Here is a 24,472-nt window from a genome sequence, read left to right on the forward strand (position 1 = left end):
TTTATTGATCTATAAATGAAGCAACACCCTGAGAAATTACGATGTGCAGCTGATTTCTCTGTGATTTTCTAAATCTAACGTAAGATGTCTACTATTTTATTGGATTGTATGAAATTAGGTGGTCTTTTGTGTGAAGTTCAGCAATTTGCATTCTGATAGCATATTGGCAAGAAGGAATTTATTGTAAGGAGATTTGAATACTTGGGAAAATGTTTGCCCTTGGGAAAATACAAATTTTCAACAAGGGCAAACAACAATGTCTTTTTGATGCAGTTAAGTGAGGCAATAGATTCATACACCCAAGGAGATCAACCATAAAATGAACATTTTGTAGACTGTTTCATGCCTGAGTTTTGCTTGTAACATTACAAGCAAGTTAGGCAACATTAGATGTCAGCCCAATTCATCACATTTTATAGTTCATGACATTTCATTTAGGATAACATTTTATTTTCAAATGGTTTAGAAATAAAATCTGAAGTAAATAATAGGTTCCCCCACCCCCCCGTGAGTGAGCCTAGCTGTGACGTGCATGAAAGATTTAATTCTGTAAACTGCAAGTCAATATAATCAACTCCTTATAATCAACTGAAGTAATCTTGATGTATGTAAGCAGCTTCCAAGGACAATGAAAACCTCAGTTTATTGAACCTTGATACAATTTGATTTTGTTGTAGTGGTTCTGTTTTGATCACTGACCATAAAAATTTATATTCAGTACTAAAATTAAAGCCCTCTTATTATCCAATAGTTAACCAATGTCTTCCTTCCTTCCTTCCTTCCTTCCTTCCTTCCTTCCTTCCTTCTCTCCCTCCCTCCCTCCCTCCCACCCACCCACTAAAGAATAAGTAGGATTTAAAATGCTATCACAAATGTATAAACATTAAGGAGATATAGATATATAAGACACTGTCTCAAAGACAGTGATAAATACAATTATATAAATCTATGTAAGAAGTGTCCTATTTTATAAAACAATATATAATATTAACAATGACAATACAAATAGCTAGGGAAGAGACAGAATCACAGAATTACTAAAATCTACAAGTATTTCAAACTGGGCATTAGTGATGTGACTGTATTACTATGGAGGAGAAATTTAGGTCAGGCATAAACAGGGCAAGGGGCAATCTAAAAACTGAATGGGCATAGCCTTAATCATCCTATTGGCAACAGTGCCTAAGAGTGTAAATTGTGGCAAATAGGTGTAACATACTATATAAAATAACATATTGTTTAAAAAAGAAAAATGTCACTTGTGTCAATAGCTGTTATCAGCCATTTGTGAGTGGAGTTAAACAAATCTAACAGAATTGTGATAGATACAGTTATCTTGATTATCTACCAGATTATATAAACAGAAATTATCAGAATATTTGAAAAATTACTGGAAATAGGAGAGAGATAATTAGCCGGTGACAAAAGTCTTTGGGAAATGTGATAATACAGGTAGTCCTCGATTTACAACAGTCTGTTTAGTGACTATTCAAATTTACAGCTTCACTGAAAAAATGACTTATGACCATGGCAGCATCCCCATGATCATGGTGAACCAAATTCAGATGCTTGGCAACTGGCCTGTATTATTGCTGGGGTCATGTGATCACCTTTTGTGGCCTTCTGACAAGCAAAGTTAATGGGCAAGACAGATTCACTTAACAGCCATGTTACTAACTTAACAACTGCAATGATCCACTTAACAACTGTGACAAGAAAGGATACAAAGTGGGGCAACATTCATTTAATCATCTTGCTGAGCAATAGGAATTTTTAGGGTCAAATGTGGTTTTAAGTCAAAGACTACCTGTAAAGAAGAGCATAAACCATGTTTACTGTCATATTCATGGTGCAGGGACAATACTGTATTTGAAAGGGAAATGTCTTATATTTTCTTTCCAGAACTGCTAGCTAGCTATTTATTTATTTATTGAATTTATTGAATTTATATTGTCGCCTATTCACCCATGGCAACTCAAGGCAGCTTACAGAATATAAAACCACATTTAAAACAATAAAACTAATAAAGAGAATCAAATAAATTAATATAGTATAATATAATAAAATCACCCCCACCCCCTGTCCTGGGAACAGCAGATCACACGAGCCATTTAATGGACTCCATCCCGCTCTAGGGTCCTCAGGTCATCTGGCAGAACCAGGTCTTCAGCTCCTTCTGGAAGATTGTTAGAGTGGGGGCCGTTCTAATCTCTGGGGAATGATGTTCCAGAGAGAGGAAGCCAACACGGAGAAGGCCTAACCCTTCTTCTGGATCCCACCAGGTGTATCTCCCTCGAGGTGGGACTTGCAGCATTCCCTGCCTCCCCACTCGGATGGTTCGGGTAGATGTGACCGGCAAGAGACGGTCCCTCAGATAACCTGGTTCCAAGCCAAGAAGGGCTTTAAAGGTGACAACCAGCACCTTGAATTGCACCCGGAAACAAATCAGCAGCCAATGCAGCTCCTGCAGGAGAAGTGATACATGTGTACACCGTGGTCTGCACAAAACCATGTGGGCCACTTTATTTTTCACCAACTGGAGCTTCCGGATGCTCTTCAAGAGCAGCCCCATGTAGAGCATGTTGCAATAGTCAAGATGGGAAGTGACTAGGGCATGAGTGACTGTGAGTAGGGATTGTTGGTCCAGGAAAGGGCGTAACTGGTGCACAACCTGCAGTTGCGCAAAGGCCCTCCTGGCCATGACTGCCACCTGCTCTTCAAATAGGAGTTGTGAGTCCAGGAGAACCCCCGTATTATGCACAGGGTCTGTTTGGGGTAGCACCACCCCATCGAAGACCAAAGGTGGCAATTCTCCCTGAGCCAATATACCTCATACTCAGAGCCACTCAGTCTTGCTATGGGGAAGGCATTAAAATAAGTTAATGTACATTTAGTGATTGAAAATTCTATAAGTATGGAACTGCTTGGGAGCTAAATTTGATTATTTATAAATTATGATGTTTCCATTTGGCTCTCCTGTATCTAAAATCCCCTGTTTTAAGACTAATTTAGTTTGGCCCTAATAAACGCTGCTTCTCAGGTGAAATAATAAGCTTGATGTTAATCTCTGTGCACTTTGGGATACATTCCTTAAGTGAGCATTGCAGTTTCCACAAGTTTGAAATACCAACCCTAAATATTTAAAGATGTTTACTATTAAGTGATGCATCCATCCAACCTTCAGATTCATTGTTTTGGGGGTTTGCAGGAAGTAAGGATTTGGGTCTTGATATTCTAATCAATTGTTAAAGTGTCCTCACTGGAGTAATTGATAAGTGGTCCAAAAGCTCTTCTAAAGCAGTACAAGTTAAGGACAAAAATATTGTGTCATCAGCATACAGTCATACATTGATATTTCTACAGAATGGAAGGCAGAATAACTAAAGTAGGGCATGGGACTCTTTATGAAACAGATCTGATTTCTGCAGGATTTCTGTCACTTGCATATTGACATCAATTTGCATCAATTTATGTAATTTGCTCAATGAAGTCATCAAATGAATGACATAAGATGTTGCGAATGTCATATCCCCAGGATAATGTTCTTTTACTTTTAATGGATAGTTGTTAATAATGTGCACACACTTTCTTCCATAGAATGTTGGATAAGAGAAACCCAGGTTCAAATTCTCCCTTTACCATAGATGTCTCAAAGGTGCTTTTTTCTTCTAAAGGCAACTGGACTGTTTTATTCCTTGAGGAAGAAGAAAATGACTTCTCATCCAAGAAGCTTCATCAGTTCTGATGGCGGGGGAGGGATAGAAGGATAGGTTCTTATAGGATGGGGAGGGGGAATAAAAGGATTGTATTTTGTATCCATTGTATCCATCCCTCATCCATCCTATCAGAATCTATCCTTCTTTCCCCCCACCATCAGAAGTGATGAAGGTTCTTGGACAGAGGTGGGTTTCAGCAGTTTCTGACCAGTTCTGGAGAACCAGTAGCGGAAATTTTGAATAGTTCGGAGAACTGGTAAATACCACCTCTGACTGGCCCCACCCCCATATATTCTCTGCCTCCCAAGTCCCAGATGATCAGGAGGAAATGGGGATTTTGCAGTAATCTTCCCCTGGAGTGGGGTGGGAATGGAGATTTTACAGGATCCTTCCATGCCATGCCCACCAAGCTATGCTACGCCCACCATGCCACGCCCACAGAACCGGTAGTAAAAAAATTTGAAACCTACCACTGTTCTTGGATGAAAAACAAAACTAATTCTTTCTCAAGGAAAAAACAGTCCAGTTGCCTTTTGGAGAAAAAAGCGTCTTTGAAGGGAAAAAAAACAACTTTGAGACAACTATGACTTGGATGATTGAGAATCTTCACAAATTTTGACCATAGAGTTCTTTTTAGACATAAAATAGATAAAAAAGGATAGGGATAATTTTGTGGGAACAAATCAAAACCACACTGCCTTGAGAATATACATGCGATGAATGAATTTTTTTAATGTTGCACAAGTACCTCTGAAAATATGCAATACAATGGCTTTGTAATGAGTGACAGCAGGAATAAGCTGGATCTGTTGACAAGAATTTTTTGTTCTCTAATAAAAACTGAATTTTACCTCCAAGATATTTAATAAAGAGCAAATTTTATGAAACATCCAAGTTTTTATACAATGTAGTCCTAATTACTAAGTCAATGGATATAACGATCTCAGTAAAAAGGTGCTATGCAGCTCTAGATCTAAGGTGCAGAAAGAGTGAGAAAGATTATGAAATTATAATTTTGTTACTATTGTTGTTACCCATTTGTTGCAGTTTAAAGAGCATATAAAAGAGATAAAATATATATAATATCAATATATATTAGAAAAATCAGTTGATCATATATCTAGGAAGTCATCCTCAAAGGATAATAAATGTCAGAATCTCTAGACAAAAGAGACGAATATTAGAATTCTGTATTGTTGATTTATTTTTGTTTTTTGTGCCTTCAAGGGACTCCTGGCAATTGTCTGGATTAGTCCCTGCAGTTTTCTTGGCAAGATTTTGGAAGTGGCACAGTATTTCAAGATATAATCCATATTTGCCCTAGCAAGATTTTTCCGACTTGTCATGTATACATGCTGAGCCCATTGAAGGTTCCTTTTTCTTGTGTTTCTAATTTACTTTTGGGAATCAAACTGCTGTGAAGTATTTGAGCAAAATGTACCATAGGTTAGGAATGCCAGTAATAGGATAGAAATGTGGAATTGAGAATTGTTTTTGTAGTTCCAAGGGGAAAGATTTCATGATGAATATTGTAGCATACTCGTTCTATTTTTAAAACTTGTGTCATGCAAGAAAAAATGTTAAATGTTGGGCAGCTAAATAGAATGAAAACAATTCACTTCAAAAGACACAATGATTTACCTTTGTTCTTCTGCTGACCTACAGAGGAAATTAAACTTATTTAAACTACCTCAGCTTTCTGAGATTATGTTTGTTGCCACAGGAGAGGTAGGAGTTTCTGGGGTTTTTATATTGTTAATTTTTAATGCTGTATGCCACCTGAAGTCACTGTGTTTGAGTTCTGTAGTTATAAATGCCTCTATTTGGTGACTTTTTCTTCCTTTAGTTATGCAATATAAACCAAAAAAAAGAGGATCAAGCCACATTTTTTCTATGTTAGTCAAGAATTTTTATTATATAGGGACAGTGTTTGTATTTGCATAATAAAACACACATCTCAAGCATTGCTTAAAAAATAAGATCTTTAACATTTTGTACAGTTATGTAAATTAGAATATTTGAACTATTGACTTTTCCAGAGTATGGTTTGTATAGAATAGTAAAATAGATTATTCCAAGAAATAAAGTTATTTTTTTTTCTTCTTTGGTTGCCTAACAACTTTATCGCTTGAGCTCCACTACAATGTTTTTTTATGCCACCCCCACCCCCATTTTTTTTTTTTTTTGAAAGAATGGAGTAGTGCAGGAAAGTTTGAAAACAGGCTAAGAAAGAATTGTGATGGAGTCAGAAATGAAAAAAGACAAATGGACATTTGGAGATAAGAAAAGTTGAAGAAAGTGACGAAGATGAGTATTTTTGGAAAAGAATGGAATGCAGAAAAGGAGACGAACATAGAAATAGAGGAAAAAAAAGAAGTAGAAATAGAGAATCGACTAAAGGAGAATGTTGGAAGTGAGAACACAGTAAGTGTTGTCAGGTGACGTAGAAGAAACTTTGAAAACATCTGTAAGCAACAGAGATAGGATCCAAATGAATGATTTTGTTCAGGGGCATCTGCAAAAATACTGTTTTGTAGAACTGTTTATTAATTAGGAAATCCTTAGTTGCATGCCATATGGAATTTAAAAATTGGGGAATTCTATCAAGCTATCCAACTTAGTGAAGCAAATGTGATTAGTTTTAGTTTTGTTTTTTTATTGAAAAGTTTTACAAAGAAAATTTTTCCCCCAGTATTTCCCCCACCCTTATCATAAGCTAAAGTAACCTAACTATCCTTGAACTACCAAATCCCCCCCTGAAACCTTTTAGTTTTTATTAGTGTTATATTACTTTTCTATGTAGAGGTATGTAAAGTGAAAGTACTTCATTTGATGAGTGTGAGTCTGCATATGATCCATGTCCCAGAATAATTGTTAATAAATTACTCTGTTGGAAATAAAAATGTGTGGACATTTAATGGCAGTGTTTTGCAATATTTTTCACAGGCTTCCCCAAATTCCTTGTTTCATTAGTTGACTAAGAGTATCATTGCCTATACATCCCAACGCTATGGATATAAATAAAATGGCCAAATACAAAGAAATTTTAGATTGTCAAAGAAATTTAAAAAGCAGACAAGATTTAGAAAAACAGTGAATAAATATAGATTGGTGGCCTTATTTGCAATTAAAGTCACGATACTTAAAAGATAAAGAAGAATATGGAATTGATTGGTCCCACAACAATTAGATAAATTATTGATTGGCCCGGATGAAAAATTGATAACTAAATTTTATAATTATTTATTAGAATTTGACAGAACCAAGGACACAGTGAAGGGAGCGATGATAGCTTGGGCAAAAAATGTAGGACACACCTCAAATTAGAGATTGGGAAACGATTTGGAACAGAAAATAACAAAATCAGCAAAATATAAAGAAAATCAGTACAAAATGTTTTATTGCTGGTATTTGGCACCTTCAAGATTGGCAAAGATATATCCAAATTTAACTTCAAATAGTTGGAAATGAGGACAAAAGCAGGGTACCTTCATTCATGCAAGATGGTTATGCCCAGAATTGCAAAAATATTGGGAAAAAAATACAAAACTGCTTACAGGAATTAACTGGCGTCCAAATAGAATACACTCCGGAACTGTTTCTTCTGGGGTTAACGAAAAAGAAATACGATAAAAAAAAAAACATACATAATTCTATATATAAAAGACTAGCCTTTGCACAGTGTTGGAGAAACACAAATATACCCTCAGAAGACTTAATAATTAAAAAAGTCTTGGACTGCACTGAAATGGACAAGATGACACTTGAGTTGAAAGGATTGATGGATTTGGAATATTATATAATATGGTATAAATGGATTGAGAATAGAAAAAAAATAGATAAAGTAGGATTGAATTTAGTTAGAATGTATAAAGTATTAGTGAAATATAGTAATATGTTATGTAAATGGTCACAGTTATGCACAAACTTTCTTCTTTTTGTATTTTAATTGTTGAAAATCAATAAAATATTTATTTTAAAAAAAGAATATCATTGTCTAAACTGCAATGGGTTGCAGCCTTCTGCTGCCATTATTTTTCTGCCACAGTAATTAATATATTGTCTAAGTAGCTGACATACAATAGTTTCAGTTGTTAACTGCATTTATAATTATCTCTGTCATTTTTTGGTAAAAAAAATGCCTCACTATCCTGTAGTCAGGGGTGTCAAACTGGTGGCCCATGGGCCGGATGAATCACATGCAGGCCACGCCCACTCCAGCTCCGTGAAGGGGGAAAACGTTGTGATACATCATGTGAGCAGCAATTTGATGCTGCAGGTTTGACGCCCTTGCATATAACCACAGACAGCTTAAATGTGGCATTCAGGTTCTTTTTATATGACAATATGACCCAATATGACATTGGGTTTATATGTGTCTTTTTCATAGGACAAAAGAATTGAGTATAGAACAGTATTTCTATATTGTAAACAATGTAGCTTGAAGGATGTTTTCTACTTTATTTTTCCTATTCTTATTATAGCAAATAAAATCAAATGGGAAAATAAGCAAAACTGCAGCAACTTTGTCATGTTACAACATGACTCTAAAGCTGTAGAAACTTTTTAAACATGTTCCAAGATCAGACTAGACCATTGACATGCTGGCTATATGCTTAAAGCTTTGTTTTCAAATATTTTTGGAATAATATAGCAAAAGGACTATTCGTCTTGGTTTTAGAAAGTTTTAAATGGTTTAAAAGATCAAATGAATTTTGATTTAAGACTCTGAAGTTAATTAAAGTAATCTTTCTTGTGGGAAATTATGTTTATGTTTGGTAACAACTATTAAGACAACTTGAAGATTAGACATTGAGTGCATTAGAAGAAATAAATGCATCAATGGCTTCTTTAAGAGAAATATATCATGAATGAGCTCAGGAAATAATTATAAAGGTATCTGCTATTATGGAAAAATCAGAAGGTGTTGCTGAAGAGGAATTTAACAATGATACTCTACAATGGATGTACAAATGAAAATGGCTAATAATGTAATAATTTAAAAGACATAGAAATATTTCAGAAAAGTATTGTGAATAAACTTCTCTTCAATGGATTTATAAAAGGAACTTGTTGAAGCTGTCAAGAATTTTGTGAGAAGAGACAGTGAGAACAAGAACCATGATGTGGATATTACAAAATGGATATTCCGTTTTATAGTAGAATTACAAAAGGGAGTTTTTAAGGATTCCAACAATTCTGAGAGAAGCAGCAAAGAGAGTATGAGAAAGCAGATGTTAGGACTTAGTTTGAGGGAACTTTTTCTTTAAAAAAAAACCCTTTTTCTTTTTATATATATTTTTTTATATTTTGTAGATTGCGTTAGTTTTATCTGTATAACATAATCTTCAATAAAATTGGTGCAAAAATGTCGGCAGGATTTTTTTGGCTCTGATTTTCTATCCTGTTTCCCCCAAAATAAGACATCCCCTGATAATAAGCCCAATCGGGCTTTTGAGCGCATGACAATAAGGCCAAGCGCTTATTTCAGGGTTCAAAAAAAATATAAGACACGGGGAAACACGGTAGTCCATTTTCTCCCCCATTTCCCAAGCATTTTTAAAGTTTTAGATCATTTTCCTGAAATAGTGTCAGCAATTCCTTTCAACACTATGTTGTATAAGTCATCTGTTCCTTTGAGGAAATACACCAGACTGTTTGTGTGGCATGCTCAAGGATGGCAGCGCTACCCCATGTTTCTTTTAGATGTGTATTCTCCATTGTGTGCCTGCTCACTCTCTTATAATCCTTTCCTCTCCAATGAATGCAAAAACAACCATTAATTTCCTTCTTGCTAATTATCCAAGTATTGAGGTGAACTTTCTGAAGGGAGGGGGAGTGGGCAGGAAAGGAAACTAAAGTAAAATCATTAAGAGGCAAACTGATTAGTCTTACCAATTTTGAAAAGGGAAACGCATTTGCAGTCGTGTGATTTCTCACTTTGTGATTGCTTCACTTAATGACAGAAATGCCAGTCTCAATTGTGGTCACTAAACACAGACTATTGTTTGAACAGCTACTTGAATAGTAATGGTAATTAGAATAATTTATTTCAGATACCTAACCACCATGGATCTATTTTTTGTTGATCAAGCAGATTAAATAATGCGACAGCAGCGTAAAGCTTACTGGATTTTTGTCATGTTTTTCTCAAGAAGAAAGAATGATCTTTCAGGGCTGGCTGGCTGGAAGGACAGACAGAAGACAGACAAGCTACATCTTATTGAGAATACAAGTACATTCCATCTTGTCTAAAACGTACAATTATACAGTGTACTGTCAAAAAGAACAAAAGGTATATAGTGTACTGCCAATAAAGGAATTCAAGAGACTGTTAACCTGGTAAGAAGGTTGCAAGGTTAATTAAAAAAAAATACCTTGTTCAACAGTCAAAATATTTGAGATAATACCAAAGAGCCAAAGGTGAAAACATGAAGAATAATACAGAGAACAGACCATGGAAACCATAAGCAGATATTCTTGGTAACTTTTTTTTTTTAAATCTTATATGCAGAAGCAATAGAGATTGCTTTTGAAACTCAGGTTGGCTTCAAAGTTAGATGTTTGCATTCTATGTTCAGAAAATGTAAAAAGTGCAATTCTGCCTTTAAATTTTTGGTTAAGTCTGAAAGGTTCTCCCTGTATATTCATTTTATGTTACATAGTTAAAAAATTAATTGGAAGAGTTTATTCATTTTCTGTCATGTCTGTTAATTAATATTATAACTATCTTGGTATGCAGTATGATAGAGTCTGAATAATTTTTTTAACAAATAATACTGTATATAAAAAAGTGATCATTTATCAATTTAGCACTTGAAAACCAAATCAATATTCATAATGAACAAAAACCTCAAAGTAATAAAAATCTTCAACAGGATGAATAGTTAAGTGTATCTATCAGAGGTGGGTTTCAGCAGGTTCTGACCAGTTCTGGAGAACCGGTAGTGGAAATTTTGAGTAGTTCAGAGCAGGGGTGAAATCTAAATTTTTTCCCTACCGGTTCTGTGGGTGTGGCTTGGTGGGGGGGGGTGTCCTGTGACTGAGTGGGTGTGGCCAACTCGATGTCACTCACAGCCACGCCCACTCAGTAACGACCCCCTTCCACCAAGCCACGCCCACAGAACCCGGTAGGAAAACTTTTTAAATTTCTTTCTCCCACGGCTCCGCCCTATTCTGCGAACTCCTACTGCTCACCTTTCTCCCGCAGCTGGCTGTCAGGAAAGGCAAGCGCCCGAAAAGTACCGGAGTCGCTCACTCTCCTTGAATGAGCCGCTCTGGTCCACGCGCCGGCTGCGCAAGCACACAGTTTATTTAATTCAGCGGCACGTTGGATGTGCGCTTGCGCAGCCGGCGCATGGACCAGAGCGGCTCATTCAAGAAGGAGAGTGAGTGACTCTGGTACCTTTCGGGCGCTTGCCTTCCCTGACAGCCAGCCGCGGGAGAAAGGTGAGCAGTAGGAGTCAGAGAATGCACCATTCCTCAACTCCGGCCTTGCCACAGAGCCGCTGCCTGCTCACCCTTCGCCACGCGGCTCCGCCCACCTGCCCCATTCCCCAGAGTCGGGGAATGCACCATTCCCGGACTCCAACTGCTCACCTTTCTCCCGCAGCTGGCTGTCAGGGAAGGCAAGCGCCTGAAAGGTAGCGGAGTCACTCACTCTCCTTCTTGAATGAGCTGCTCTGGTCCATGCACCGGCTGCGCAAGCGCACACCCAACCTGCTGCTGAATTAAATGATGTGCGCTTGCGCAGCCGGCGCGTGGACCAGAGCAGCTCATTCAAGAAGGAGAGTGAGCTTGCCTTCCCTGACAGACAGCCGCAGGAGAAAGGTGAGCAGTAGGAGTCCGGGAATGGTGCATTCCCCGAGTCCGGGGAATGGTGTGGGTGGGCGAAGCCTCCAGCTGCCATTGCTACCGGTTCTCTGAACCACCGGCCATCATCACTACCTATTCACCTGAGCCGGTCCGAACCGGGAGCATTTCACCCCTGGTTCAGAGAACCGGTAATAAAAATTCTGACTGGCCCTGCCCGTATCTATTCTCTGCCTCCCAAGTCCCAGCTGATCGGGAGGAAATGGGGATTTTGCAATAACCTTCCCCTGGAGTGGGGTGGGATGGAGATTTTACAGTATCCTTTCCCTGCCATGCCCACCAAGCCACACCAACAGAACTGGTAGTAAAAAATGTTGAAACCTACCACTGGTATCTATCTAAAAAATCAGACCAACTATCTACTGTATATATACTATTAAAACTCTTATTGTCATTACCTTTAGCTGGATGAAATGGTTCATCATAGGACAATAATTTGTCCCTCAAATGGGCTAATTTACAGAATGCATCCAAAATCAAGAACCCATGACTCCCAAGGAATGAAATGTGAGAAAGTTGTGGTTGTTTTAGTGTTCTGGCTGCTGCTGCACTGCAGGGTTTTTGCTACAATCACATTCCTCATTTTCAACGTTCCCTGACAATTTCCCAGCCAGTCTGGCAATCCCCACTCCCTCCCCAGCAGCAGCCACTTAGCTGTCTGCTGAAAAAGGAAAAGAAAGGAGGGGAGAGGAGAGGAAGGGAAGGCTTTTTGCCCACCCATAGTCTTTCTGATTCTCTGTTTTGGTAAGGAAATATCTCTGAAATGATGACTTAGTGTGTGTTCAAGTTGCCTAATAAATATTTATTTTTGAAACTGTTATGTTAGGGCAAACCTAAACTTCAGGTGCAGTGCAATTCATGTACATAATTACGATCCATAAAAGTTAAATTCAGTATTAGACTTTTCAAATACAGTATGAAATTATTTTTTCATATTAATGTGTATTCCAGCATATTAGTCTGCTATTCTCTTAGTGCAGTGATGGCTAACCTTTTTGCTATCGTGTGCCAAAAGCGGGGGTCACAGGGGGGGTCGCGGGTGAGGGTGCCCACATCCATAATTCAATGCGCCCCGCCCTCCCACGCATGCACACGTGACCCCCACACACACTTCCCCCTTCTTTTGGCACACAATGGCACGGTGGGCCCGGTAGGCCCGTTTTTCCACCTCCCCATGCTCCAGAGGCTTTCTAGGAGCCTGGGGAGGGCAAAAACAGCCTTCCCTATCCCCCCGGAGGCCTTCCAGAGGGCGGAAACAGCCACTTTCTCAACTTCTAGTGGGATCGGAAGGCCTGAAAATCAGTTGGCCGGTGCGTGAATGCGCGCTGGAGCTGAGCTAGGGCAACACTTGAGTGCCCACCAATATGGCTCCGCGTGCCACCTGTGGCACCCATGCCATAGGTTCGCCATCACGGTCTTAGTGTCAGAATTATGTGTGATTTCTACTAAAAGGCATAAAATGTCCTGGCCATTTCCATATACTTGGCAGGAATTTAAAGTTGAATGACATTTATCAGAAAAAAGCTAGCAGGAAAGAACATTAAACTTTTTAAAATGTATTATTATAGTTGGTTGCACAGTTAGCAAGACATTTATACTGGATTTGGCATTTTTATGTATATCCACCTATACCACCTATCGAGTCCTTCCCAAGGACCTGGGATAGGTATATGTTGTTATTTGATGGTAGTGAATGTATTGTTGCAGATTGTTCCAAATAAAACTGCCTTTTTCAATTGACTGATGATGATTTTGTCAATGCTGATGGAATTCAAGAGGTGCTTCTGTTGTTCTGGGATTACACACAAGGTGCCTATTATTGGTACAATCTTTGCTTTCTTGTGCCATTCTCTTTGCAGATCTTAATATTTTGTGATTTTCTCCGGTTCTTTCTCTTCTGCTGTCTCCAAATACTGCAACATTCGGTATCCAGATTTTTTTGTCTGTTTTATGAATAATTGTTAAGTCCGGGGCATCATGTGGCAGATACATATCTGTTTGAATTGTACAGTCCCAGAGCACTTTAGCTTTGTCATTTCCTATCACTTTGTCTATTTTGTAGTCCTAGTAGTTTTTGCTCATAGGCAAATGGTATTTCTTGCAGATATTCCAATGTACCATTGTTGCTATTTGGTCATGCTGTTGTTTGAGAGCTTTTCTTGCAGAAGCTAATTAGGTGATCTGCTGTTTCTTCAGTTTCTTTGCAGAGGTGGCATTTGCTGTCTGTCCTTGTCTCAGCTTTGGCTTTGTATGTATTAGTACTGAAGGCTTGGTCTTGTGCAGCCAGAATTTGTCCCTTTGTCCCTTTCTTCAACTTTTCTGGTATTAGCCATTGCCAGGTTATCTTCTTTCCCTGCTAGATTTTTTTTTTTTTAATGTACTGGTCATGTAATACTTTGTCTTGGCATGCCTCTTTTTTATTCTTCACTTTGCTTTTCTTATAGGTTAGTGGCAAGGAATTCCTTTGGTATTCAGTAAGCCTTCATGGTATCCTAGTTTCAGTGCATCTTTTTCACTGTCCTTCTGATATTCTTCCAATGCCTTTTTTTCCATCTTCAACAATCTGCTGTACTTCCACCATGCCACTCCCACATATTTTCTTTGATAAATAGAGTCTGTCAACATTGCTGTGTGCATCAACGGCATGATTCATTATCATTATTTGTCTGGTCTTCCTCTCTGGGGGTTTTAGTTCTGCTTGAGTCCAATTCGAGCTCTATATATAATGATCAAAAGTGCCCAGGTGTTAATTCAGTGATGGGTTTCTACCGTTTGTCCCGGTTCAGTGAACTAGTAGTGGCGGTGGCGGGAGGCTCCGCCCACCTGCCCGGACGTCATCACGGATGCTCTGCGCATGTGCAGAAAGTTCTGCGCATGCGCAGAAGCACCGCACACTCCCGGTTCCAAACCGGTAGCGAAGGTAAGAGGAACCTACTACTATGTTAATTGCCTTGATGATATTTCCACCGCTGAGTTTGGATATTAAGATATTCACTCTCATGAAGTATTCAATTCTAACCTTCCTTTCTTCGGTGTACTTGATATTGGCAGCTTGTCCAGGAATTGGTAGTGATTTCATCCAGACTCCTGATACTGTTTCCATAAGGCAACTTGATTCCTTCAGTGTTCACTATTTTTCTTCTTGGTGGTGAGGGCACATTTGTCCAGTCCAAATTCCATTGCAATATTTTGACTGTTTATATGGACAACGTTAAGCAATGACTCTTTCACATAATGTATTTCCACATAGCTTCAGATTGTCTAGATAAAGAAGGTGGGATAGCATGGCCGATGTTTTGATACTTGATAGCTACTCACGCTTGATAGTAACCTCTCCCAGTTTATCACAATTTACCAGCAACTATGACTTTAGTTGTGCTGTTGATCTTTACCCAAAGTTTCTGATGTTTCTAGTGACTCTTGTAATTTCTAGGCACTTGATTACCCAATCATGTGGAACAGAGTTGAATGCCTTCTTGTAATCAATCCAAACTCTTTTGGATCCAAGCTTTCTATCTCTAGCCCAGTGTGGTGGTACCCCTTCATACACAAGAAGGGAACTGCCTAGCTTCTCTGGCCCAGCACGGCGGAGCCATTCACCCTCCAGTGGCAGACAGTTCTTTCCTTACGTCTGCTATAACCTACGCTGTCACTTAGCACCTGCAAGTGGGAAGGCCAGGCTTGCAATCATTGAGCAAGGCGATCACAAGGCAACACCCCCCCATTGTTAATGACTGCAATGACTTTTGACCAAAATTATTGGCCCAATTGTGGTTGTAAGTCAGGGAATATCTGTATTTCTGATTCTGGATGTTCTTTCCATCAAAAGAACTGGTTTGTTCTTTTCAAATATACTTTTCTTGTTGGATTTGATTTGTAATAACAGATAATTATTTCTTTGTTTTCAATCTTTGTATATTTGCAATGGGTACACAACTTTTATTCTAGTACTCCTGCAATTGCTGGCCCTGGTTGCTCAGCCAACAATATTGCGTCCTGTGACCACACCACTTAGCAACAGCAGTTTTGGTCATCCCAATTGCAGTTGTTAGGTGAAGGCCTCATCCTTTTTCTACCCTGCCATGCTCCCCATTTCAACTTCCTCCATCTTTCCTTCCATTCCTTCCCTTTTAGACACCCTATAATCTGTTGCCTATACTTGCCACCCCCAGCTGATCTTGACCGACTTTTGTCCTCTCACTGTTGATGAAGAATGCCTGGCCATTGGCCAAGGCAGTTGCCAAACACCAGAATTTTGATCATATGACCATGGGGCACTACAGTGGCCATAAATTTGAGAACTGGCTGCAACTATCATTCATTCAGCACTGCTGTAACTTTGAAGTTTGATAAATAAATAGTTGTTAAGGAAGGACTGCCTGTGTTCAAATATAAAATGACACCACTGTTTAAGGGATGAGGAAAAGGTATTCATCCAATAATATAATATCTTTTTTTTTTAATGAAAACATTTCTGTTGGCCTTCAGTTAATTTCCTTCCTGCCTGGCATGTAGGTCAGAAAATGTAAAAATATCTTTAAAGACCAATGAGTCTTCCAGACCAAAATCAATATATAAAATTTCTGTTAGGAAGAAAACTACTATAACACAAAGCCACATCCTTTAAATTAACACTGTAGTTTGAGGCCCATATCTCCAACCATTAAATGAATCCAGCAAATTCAAATTCAGCAAATTCCAGAAAATATGCAAAGGTGTCTCTTATATAGCAAATACTATTTCTGTTAAAAGAATCATAAATTAGTGTGTGATGTGATTTATAGATGTCAAAATGTTCAATTGATTTTTGTTTATTTCATACTCCGTGGTTCCCTATAATTATGAACATTTGATATATTATAGCTCAGTGTCAGGCCCACACTGCACATGTGGGACAACTGGATGCTATTGTGGATAGAAGGAGATGAATATTTTGTGTGTGATAAAACTGAATAAGATTGGACATTAATTAATTGTTGCCCCCCTTCCCGCATCCCACCAGCCAATCTCCTCATTGCACAGTTGGAATTTATTGATTACAGTATGTTGATGACCTTGACAAGCATAAGTTTAAGCCTATATCAGCTCTGATATTTTGCTGAGTAGCCATGAACAAAAGCAGAATCAAGAATTATACTTTTGGCCCACTACCTTGCATGGCAAAGACAAAAGAAAGAAAAAGGCAGACACAGTGGAAATTATAGTGTTACATTGTAATATTTTTTATTCTTGTTTTTATGTTATTTATTCTTGTGGTTTCAGAAATATTACATTGGTTGTTTTATTTATTGTTGTACACCAGGGGTATCAAACTCGCAGCCCGTGGGCTGGATGCATCACACGCTGACCACGCCCACCCTCAGTTTAGCGAAGGGGAAAAAAGTCACGATACTGTCAGCCCTGGAGGCCATCTTTTTCTTTGGATCTTCAGGGTTGCCACACTTAGTACTGTGGGAAAGTGGGAGGGGGGTTGCATGGAGTTGGTAGAGTTATTTAGCCATAACAACATTCTTTTCTCTGAGAGTCAAGGACATTCAACCTGCTCCTGCAGTGGCGTGACTGGGAGGCATCTCCAGTTGGGACAGTGGATTGATTGGACCATGTGATGGACATGTGGGTGCAGGAGAAGGGACTTTGACTTTCCTTTGGGTGGGGAAAACCCAGGAGCTTTCAGTTTCGGGTTTTTCCAGATGTGCCAATATGACACCTCTAATAAAATAGACCTTTGAGGAACTGCCTGCCTTGGAGTCTTACTTAGTTGGCGGTGTTACCTGGAACCCTGACAGATACATCACGTAACGACAATGTGACAACGCAAGTTTGACACCCCTGTTGTACATTATCTTTGGTAACAAGGGCACTGCCTGGGCATGTCAATTTTTTCAACTTTCAATTTCCAAACATTAGGGGTGCTCAAAAGTTGTGACATGCCTTGGGGATTGTAAAGACAATTTGGTTACTTTAATATAATTTAGATGTTCTTGGTAAATAACTACATAAATATCATAACTTTTGAATTTTGTTTTGATTTTTTCAATTGGGCAGTTACATAAATTTGATTAATAAATAAAATAAAATTACTAAACCCATCTGTGTGATGTTATTATATATCCCTTCCTAGTAAGTCAGCATGCTACCTGTTCAATCTCAGAGATGTAGTCAGTGAATATAAACAGTTTGATTTACTGAACAAGAGGTTCCTGAATGAGTCTTCACCTTGTCATCACTCAGGGTCACTTCAGCTTGCTGTAAATGTCTTACAAGGGCACTTTAAGAAATTCACACTTTTCCATTCATTTGGGCCTTTATCTCCCATCCCATCTCTTTATTCTACCATTTCCCTTTATGTAGAACTCTTCATTGCTTAACACGGAGACGCTTCAAGATTGGCTTTGTCCCTTAGATGCTTTGGGAGTAATTCTTAGATGCCTTCTAAGATTGTAGGAAATTGCATTTTGTAATGTGTCAGAAAAGAACTTTTTTTTAAAAAAAAAAATATGTTTTTGCTTTCGCTGCTTATTTTAGATGTAAAACCTAAGTAACCCAGAAAGATGGCTTGGAGAACAAATGGGAATCACTAACAATAATTTATCTATTTGATGTTTCATACTTTTTTATTTTTGTATAATTCCAAGAATTTATGAAATACTCAGCTTTTCCACCTAGGTCACATTTGTTTATTCCTATTGATTGTGTCACGTGGCTAAGCAAAGCTTTCATATCTCTGCTTTTTAAATGGCTTTTGCTTATGAGTGAAATCTGTTTGTAATTAAAAATTTGCTTCCTACTCTCTCTAAATTAACTGGGATTAACACAGAGCACTAATATAGTTTTTAAAAATGAAAAGTTGTTTTAGATGAGACATTCATTATTTATGTGTGTGCTTTTGTCCTGACCTATACTTCTTCAATTCAGTGTATTCCTCACAGATGCATTTTAACATATCTTTCTCCTCAGAATAATTTTGAAATGATAATTTCATAGGAGAGTTTGGCAAATTGCATAACAAGTTTTGATCCACACATTAGTCCAGGATTAAATTAATTTATATGAGCATTCACAAAAATGAAAACAGTCTTTTTCCTTGTGAATTTAATATGAATTATTTTGTTTACTTTAATTCCATCCCATTCTTTTTTGTCTACAGGTTAATAATGAAAATGTAGTCAAGGTTGGCCACAGGCAGGTGGTGAATATGATCCGACAAGGAGGCAATCACTTAGTTCTTAAAGTTGTCACTGTAACCAGAAATCTAGATCCAGACGACACAGCCAGAAAGAAAGGTACCGTCTTTTCATTATTTTAATTGTTTCAGATGCTTCTTCATAAAAGAATCTGGTATACCATTCCATTTTCTGATATTTAGGTAACATTAATTAAAAGAAAAGATGAATGTCCACATTCAAGAATGCAAGGGTTCTTTTATGATAGATTTCCAGTGGTGTGGACACTGGGATTTCTGCAGTGGTGGGTTGCTACCGGTTCGCCCCAATCCATAGCAAACCATTACTGGTGGCGGTGAGAGGCTTCGCCCATCCGCCCAGAGGCTTCTGTGCCCACGAGTGAATCGGTAGCAACGGGTTTTAAAACCCACCCCTGGACTTCTGGTGCTATCATTGCTCCTGAAGTGCCTCTGTATGTGTATGTGAGATAATTGGGTGGAGACTAATTTTATAATTGATTACTATCCTGCTGCAATGTACTATTACATTCTGTATGAATGAAACAATTTACACAAGTTGCCAGGATGAATATGCAATTGCTCCACAAGAAAGTAATTCCGGCATTGCTAAGTATCTTTCTGAGAGATAAAAGAGAATTAATACATTTATGTCTGAATCCAATTAGGTTTTGTTGTAATCTGTCAAAAGCATGTGCTAATACATTTTCATATACATGGTTCTCCACGTTAATGGCCATTCCTACTGTTGGCAAAATGTGGTAGCAGATTTTCTGGATATCATGAAAGAGGGATAATTGTTAGCTATTTGATTTATTATAAATAATAAATCACAATCCTTCAAGATGTCTTTGACCTAGAAAATGTATAATTAATAGATTCAATCAACAAATATACTTTTTATTTTTTATATATTCAGATTTTTAATCAATAATAACCATATTGAAATAATTATTTTAAGTTGATATAAATAATAAAGGCACTCTGTATTTTTGATGTCTTTTTTCTTATTAATACATCTAACTTGCAACTATTCCATTGTTGTGAAATACACATGCATGTTACCATCTTTATATGGCATTTGCTTTTATGGTTGTATGTCACCAATCAATAACTCAACATGTTTTAAATCATGCACATACATTTATAAAAGAATAACTAATCTTGATAATAAACCAAAAATTGATTATTGGGTATTTCTATTTAATGAAAGTATGATATCATTGGAGATAGTAGTAGAGATAATCATAATATAAAACAAGGTGAACAATGAGCTGGAAATGACATGTATTGATGCTAGAATCTGGAGATACGGAGGATCCCGGATCTGCGCTCTTTCCGCCATGCTGTGAAGACCTTTTTATTCCATCAAGCGGGCTTGGCCTAATCTCTTCCCTTTTTAAATATGTAAATTTTAATCTGTTTTTAAATTATTAGGGTATTTTAATTTGTCTGGGCCAAATAATTTAATTTGATTTTATCGGGTTTTTAAATTTTGTGTATTTATGTGTTTTATTGTTGGCTGTTCACCGCCCTGAGTCCTTCGGGAGTAGGGCGGTATACAAATCAAATAAACTAAACTAACTAGAATAAAGCTAGGGTTCTTATGTCATGCTCTCTTTCAACATTGTTTATTGATTGAGTATGGTGATGTCAATATTAAATAACAGCATCTCCCATATTTCTATTATTTTTTGCCAAGCTGTTGGCACTTTCCCTGCTTTTCTAAGACTTTTCCACTTTCAATTCTCAGAGTTAGTGGTGACAATAATTTGTATAAGGAAATCCTGCAGCCAACTACCATGCATTTTGGCAATTGAATGTTGGTTAATGGCTTTTATTTGTTCTTTATCTTTTCCATGCAGTTTGTAATTTATTGATCTGAATTTATGTTACAAATATACCTGATCAGAATTGTTGTTCACTATCTATTCCTAGGAGCACGATTAAATATAGGAATGAAAATACATGATTCATAAATCTCTTTATTTTCCTTATGATTGCCAGTTTTATATATACTGTATGAGCTTCAATAACATAGCAAAGCCTTCTTGTGATAACCCAATTTTGGCATCAGCATGCTATGCTTATGATGATTCATTTATGCATTTTTATCTCATGATTCTAGAATAGTGTAAAACTATGAGTTCAGCATAGCAAATGTATTGTTTAAAAAGTCAAGTACCATACAGTTTTTGCATAGCCAGAAAGTAATACTCATGTTTTGAAAACTGTTGTATCTAAGATGTCTACTGCAAGCTTTCATTGAGTTAAGTTAGTATCCATATGTTGTATTTCTTATCTGTGAACTTTTTTGTATGTAGCTCATAAGTATTGCTATAGATCAGACAACTTTATCTTTTGGACACTGAGGCAAGCAGTTTAAGTTTCATTTAAATAGTAATGTCATTTTGAATTGAATCTGAACAATGTATTCTGAAGTGTTTTTACTTATTATCTATATCCTTCTGTTTAATGCAAAGCCCCACCACCTCCAAAACGGGCTCCAACCACTGCACTGACCTTGCGGTCTAAGTCAATGACCTCAGAGCTTGAAGAGCTTGGTAAGAAAGTGTTTTTAAAGAGCATGCTGCAATGATGGAGATGTAAAGCCAATGTTATACTGTTTGAAAGTGAACTGCACCTTGTACTGAACATTGGATTGCAATGATTACATAGGAATGTTGCATTTCTGGAGGCTCCACGTTTGCATGATGAGCATGAATAACCTTGTTTCCAGCAAGAGAATGTATTTATCATTTATATGCATTATCAATTTAAACATTAAATTAAAACTGTAGCTTATTTTATTGTATTTTTGATTAATCAGTTCATCTAATGTTGTTTTATTTTAAATTTCTGTGGCCTCTCATTAGTGGATAAAGGTAAGCTGTTAGTCCTTGTTTTTAAAAAGCTGACAAAAAAAAAACAACTATGTACCTATAGCTCCCATTGGGGTTCTTTACTTTGATCCCCAAATGCAATTAGCAGATAGAAACAGATTTCTGCTCTCAGATCCCGTCTATCAGCAGTTCAAAGCCGATTTGAAGCTTTTGCACAAATTTAACAAGCGACTATCAAAGTTATTATCTCTGACAGACACATTTGCTTGTAAGATAGAAAAAGGGAAACTGCTTTATGGGGGGTGGGGGTTGTAGCCTTTTCCCTCTGCTGATCATTTAATAACTGACAAAGAAAGAATATCCATTAGGCAAAGGAAAGGATCCTTCCAGAAATGCAGCAACTGTGCACTTCCTATCATTATTTTTTTTTGTTCTGAGCCAATCATAATTGCTTATTTATTACTAAAGTTTTGAGGAATTTGTATTAGTAAGAAAAACCATTTTTTGAAGTTTTTTTGCTGTTTTTAATAATTGCATGGTAATTGGTTTCGTTATCTTATGAAATACAATGAAAGTTACTGAGTAATTGGTTGATTCCTAATAACTTCATTCATAATCTTATTTATGTTATTTATTAAATTATTATGCTGCTCAACTCACATTTTGAGAGAATCTTGATCTCTCTTACTAACCAAATGCTTGGGAAAAAAATAACATAATCTTTTAATATGAACATACATAAATAAAATAGGTGCAATTTTTAACCATCACAATTAATTATTAAGAAGTTATATTTAAGTCTTTCTATTAAAAAAAACACCTTTAAGCTTTTTGTAATTAATTATATTTTAAAAAAACTAAAAAGTTCAAAAGAAAATATTTGTCAAATACAAAACTTAGTATTTTATGTGTACATTTTCTATGCATTTATTTTCTTGACTATAAAATTTATTAAAATTTTCTTCACAGAAGCACCATTCTTATTACAAAAGACAAAAATGTTTTATTATTATTTGTTTTTAACTTAGTTTTGCAATGATTTTCTTACCTATTTAGGGAAAATAAGGGGAACTTATATACATGCTAGTGTTGATCTGTTTTATTTTTGTCAGTATCAAATTTCTTGATTATTGGGAATATTATTTAATTATCCTTCTCAAGAGTTGGTAAAACAGCATACCCTCTTTTCATCCATTGTGAAAGGTTTATAGACCTTGTTTTATAAGTCAGATCAGTATCTTAGATTTTTAGACTGAGTTGCTTTTTTATATTGTTGAAAAAAAGTCTTCCTGTCATCTCATGGAATATTTTAGCATCTTTTTGTTATGACAAAATTAGGCTTCCATAATCAAGATGACTCTTTAGAGAAGAGATTAAGGATCCTTGCTAGGGAAAGAAGAGAGGCAATGGCCTATTGTCTACCTGCATCCCTCAGCTCCCACACTTTTCTGAAGAATTCCCCAAGTCTCCCAAGCAGAAACTTCATAGGAAAATAGAAATGATGATTTTATAAAATTTGCCCCCAATTTTGATTGGCTACAAAGTTTGGATACAACCTAATCTAAGTTAATCATAATTTTTATATGAGCCGTGGGTAGAATCTATTCATTGACCTGTATATAGAAATTATAGATATCAGTGTGTAGTGCTAAATGAAATTCATGTCTTGCACTGCTGATTTAATATCTTATTATTATTCTACTCATGAACTACTTTAAGGTCCAGAAACAGTTTTCCTTGGGCCATGACAAGGGTCATTTACAAGCAAACAGGCAAAGTGGTTGAAATGGAGCTGTGATGATTAACTTAGATTAGGTTGTATCCAAACTTTGTAGCCAATCAAAACTGGGGACAAATTTTCTCTTGGCCATCTCTAGGCAACTTTTAAGGGACACGGTGACTCAGTGGCTAAGACGCTGAGCTTGTCGATCGAAAGATCGACAGTTTAGCGCTTCGAATCCCTAGTGCTGCATAATGGGGTGAGCTCCTGTTACTTGCTCCAGCTTCTGCCAACCTAGCAGTTCGAAAGCACGTAAAAAATGCAAGTAGAAAAATAGGGACCACCTTTGGTGGGAAGGTAACAACGTTCTGTGTGTCTTTAGTGTTTAGTCACGCCGGCTACATGACCACGGAGACGTCTTCAGACAGCGCTGGCTCTTCAGCTTTGAAATGGAGATGAGCATCGCCCCCTAGACTCAGAAACGACTAGCACATATGTGCGAGGGAAACATTTACCTTTACCTTTAAGCAACTTTTCTTTGTCCCATCTTCCAAGTTCTTTCCCTCCCACATATCATTAAAACTACCTATCAACTTCAAACTCAACTAATTTCAAGTGAGAAAGTTTTATTGATATTTAGGCAACTTTATTGAATTTAGGTACTTCTAATCAAACTGTAGAAGAATACACAATGTGCACTGTCTATGTATGCTGCCAATAGTGCTAAATACATTAGAACTACCAGATATTTTTAAAAGTGGAATGACCAGTAGATGGCAATAATGAGTTAGACGTTTCTGTATCTCTTTGCTGCCACTTAATGGTTGTGTACATTCTTGCAACCGAGATCTGGTAACATTAAAATGTAGTCTGGGTTGCTTATCTGTAGTAAAGAATTTGAATGTATACATGCAACGTGCAATTCTGTGCACACTTACTTGCTAGTTCATATGTATCACTGAAGCAAATTGAGTATTGTTCTGAGAAAACATGTGTGGATATAAGTATGTGTTTAATAAATACATGCTATAGGAGCAATGGGTGCTGTTTAGTAGACCACCTCCTGTTCTTAAGAGGCCTTTGCCTTGCATAGCACAGGCAATTGAAAATGTCATCATATCCGTTCAATGGATTTTACTAA

At 37.1% G+C, this 24,472-nt stretch overlaps 1 protein-coding gene across 4 annotated transcripts in view; it reads left to right on the top strand.

The window, feature by feature from the left end:
- The window catches only part of SHANK2 (SH3 and multiple ankyrin repeat domains 2), a 373,648-nt gene that overhangs the window by 288,328 nt on the left and 60,848 nt on the right, over positions 1-24,472 (top strand). For 3 of the 4 annotated variants that reach the window (XM_060687619.2, XM_034417321.3, XM_060687620.2), the window contains 2 exons: positions 18,736-18,871; positions 21,252-21,332. In XM_060687619.2, the coding sequence (XP_060543602.2) occupies positions 18,736-18,871; positions 21,252-21,332 (217 nt within the window). The remainder of the gene's footprint in view (positions 1-18,735; positions 18,872-21,251; positions 21,333-24,472) is intronic. The other variant, XM_034417322.3, reaches the window with a different exon arrangement.

Source organism: Pantherophis guttatus, chromosome 1, assembly GCF_059756535.1.
Source record: "Pantherophis guttatus breed Tessera chromosome 1, ASM5975653v1, whole genome shotgun sequence".
Taxonomy (NCBI): domain Eukaryota; kingdom Metazoa; phylum Chordata; class Lepidosauria; order Squamata; family Colubridae; genus Pantherophis; species Pantherophis guttatus.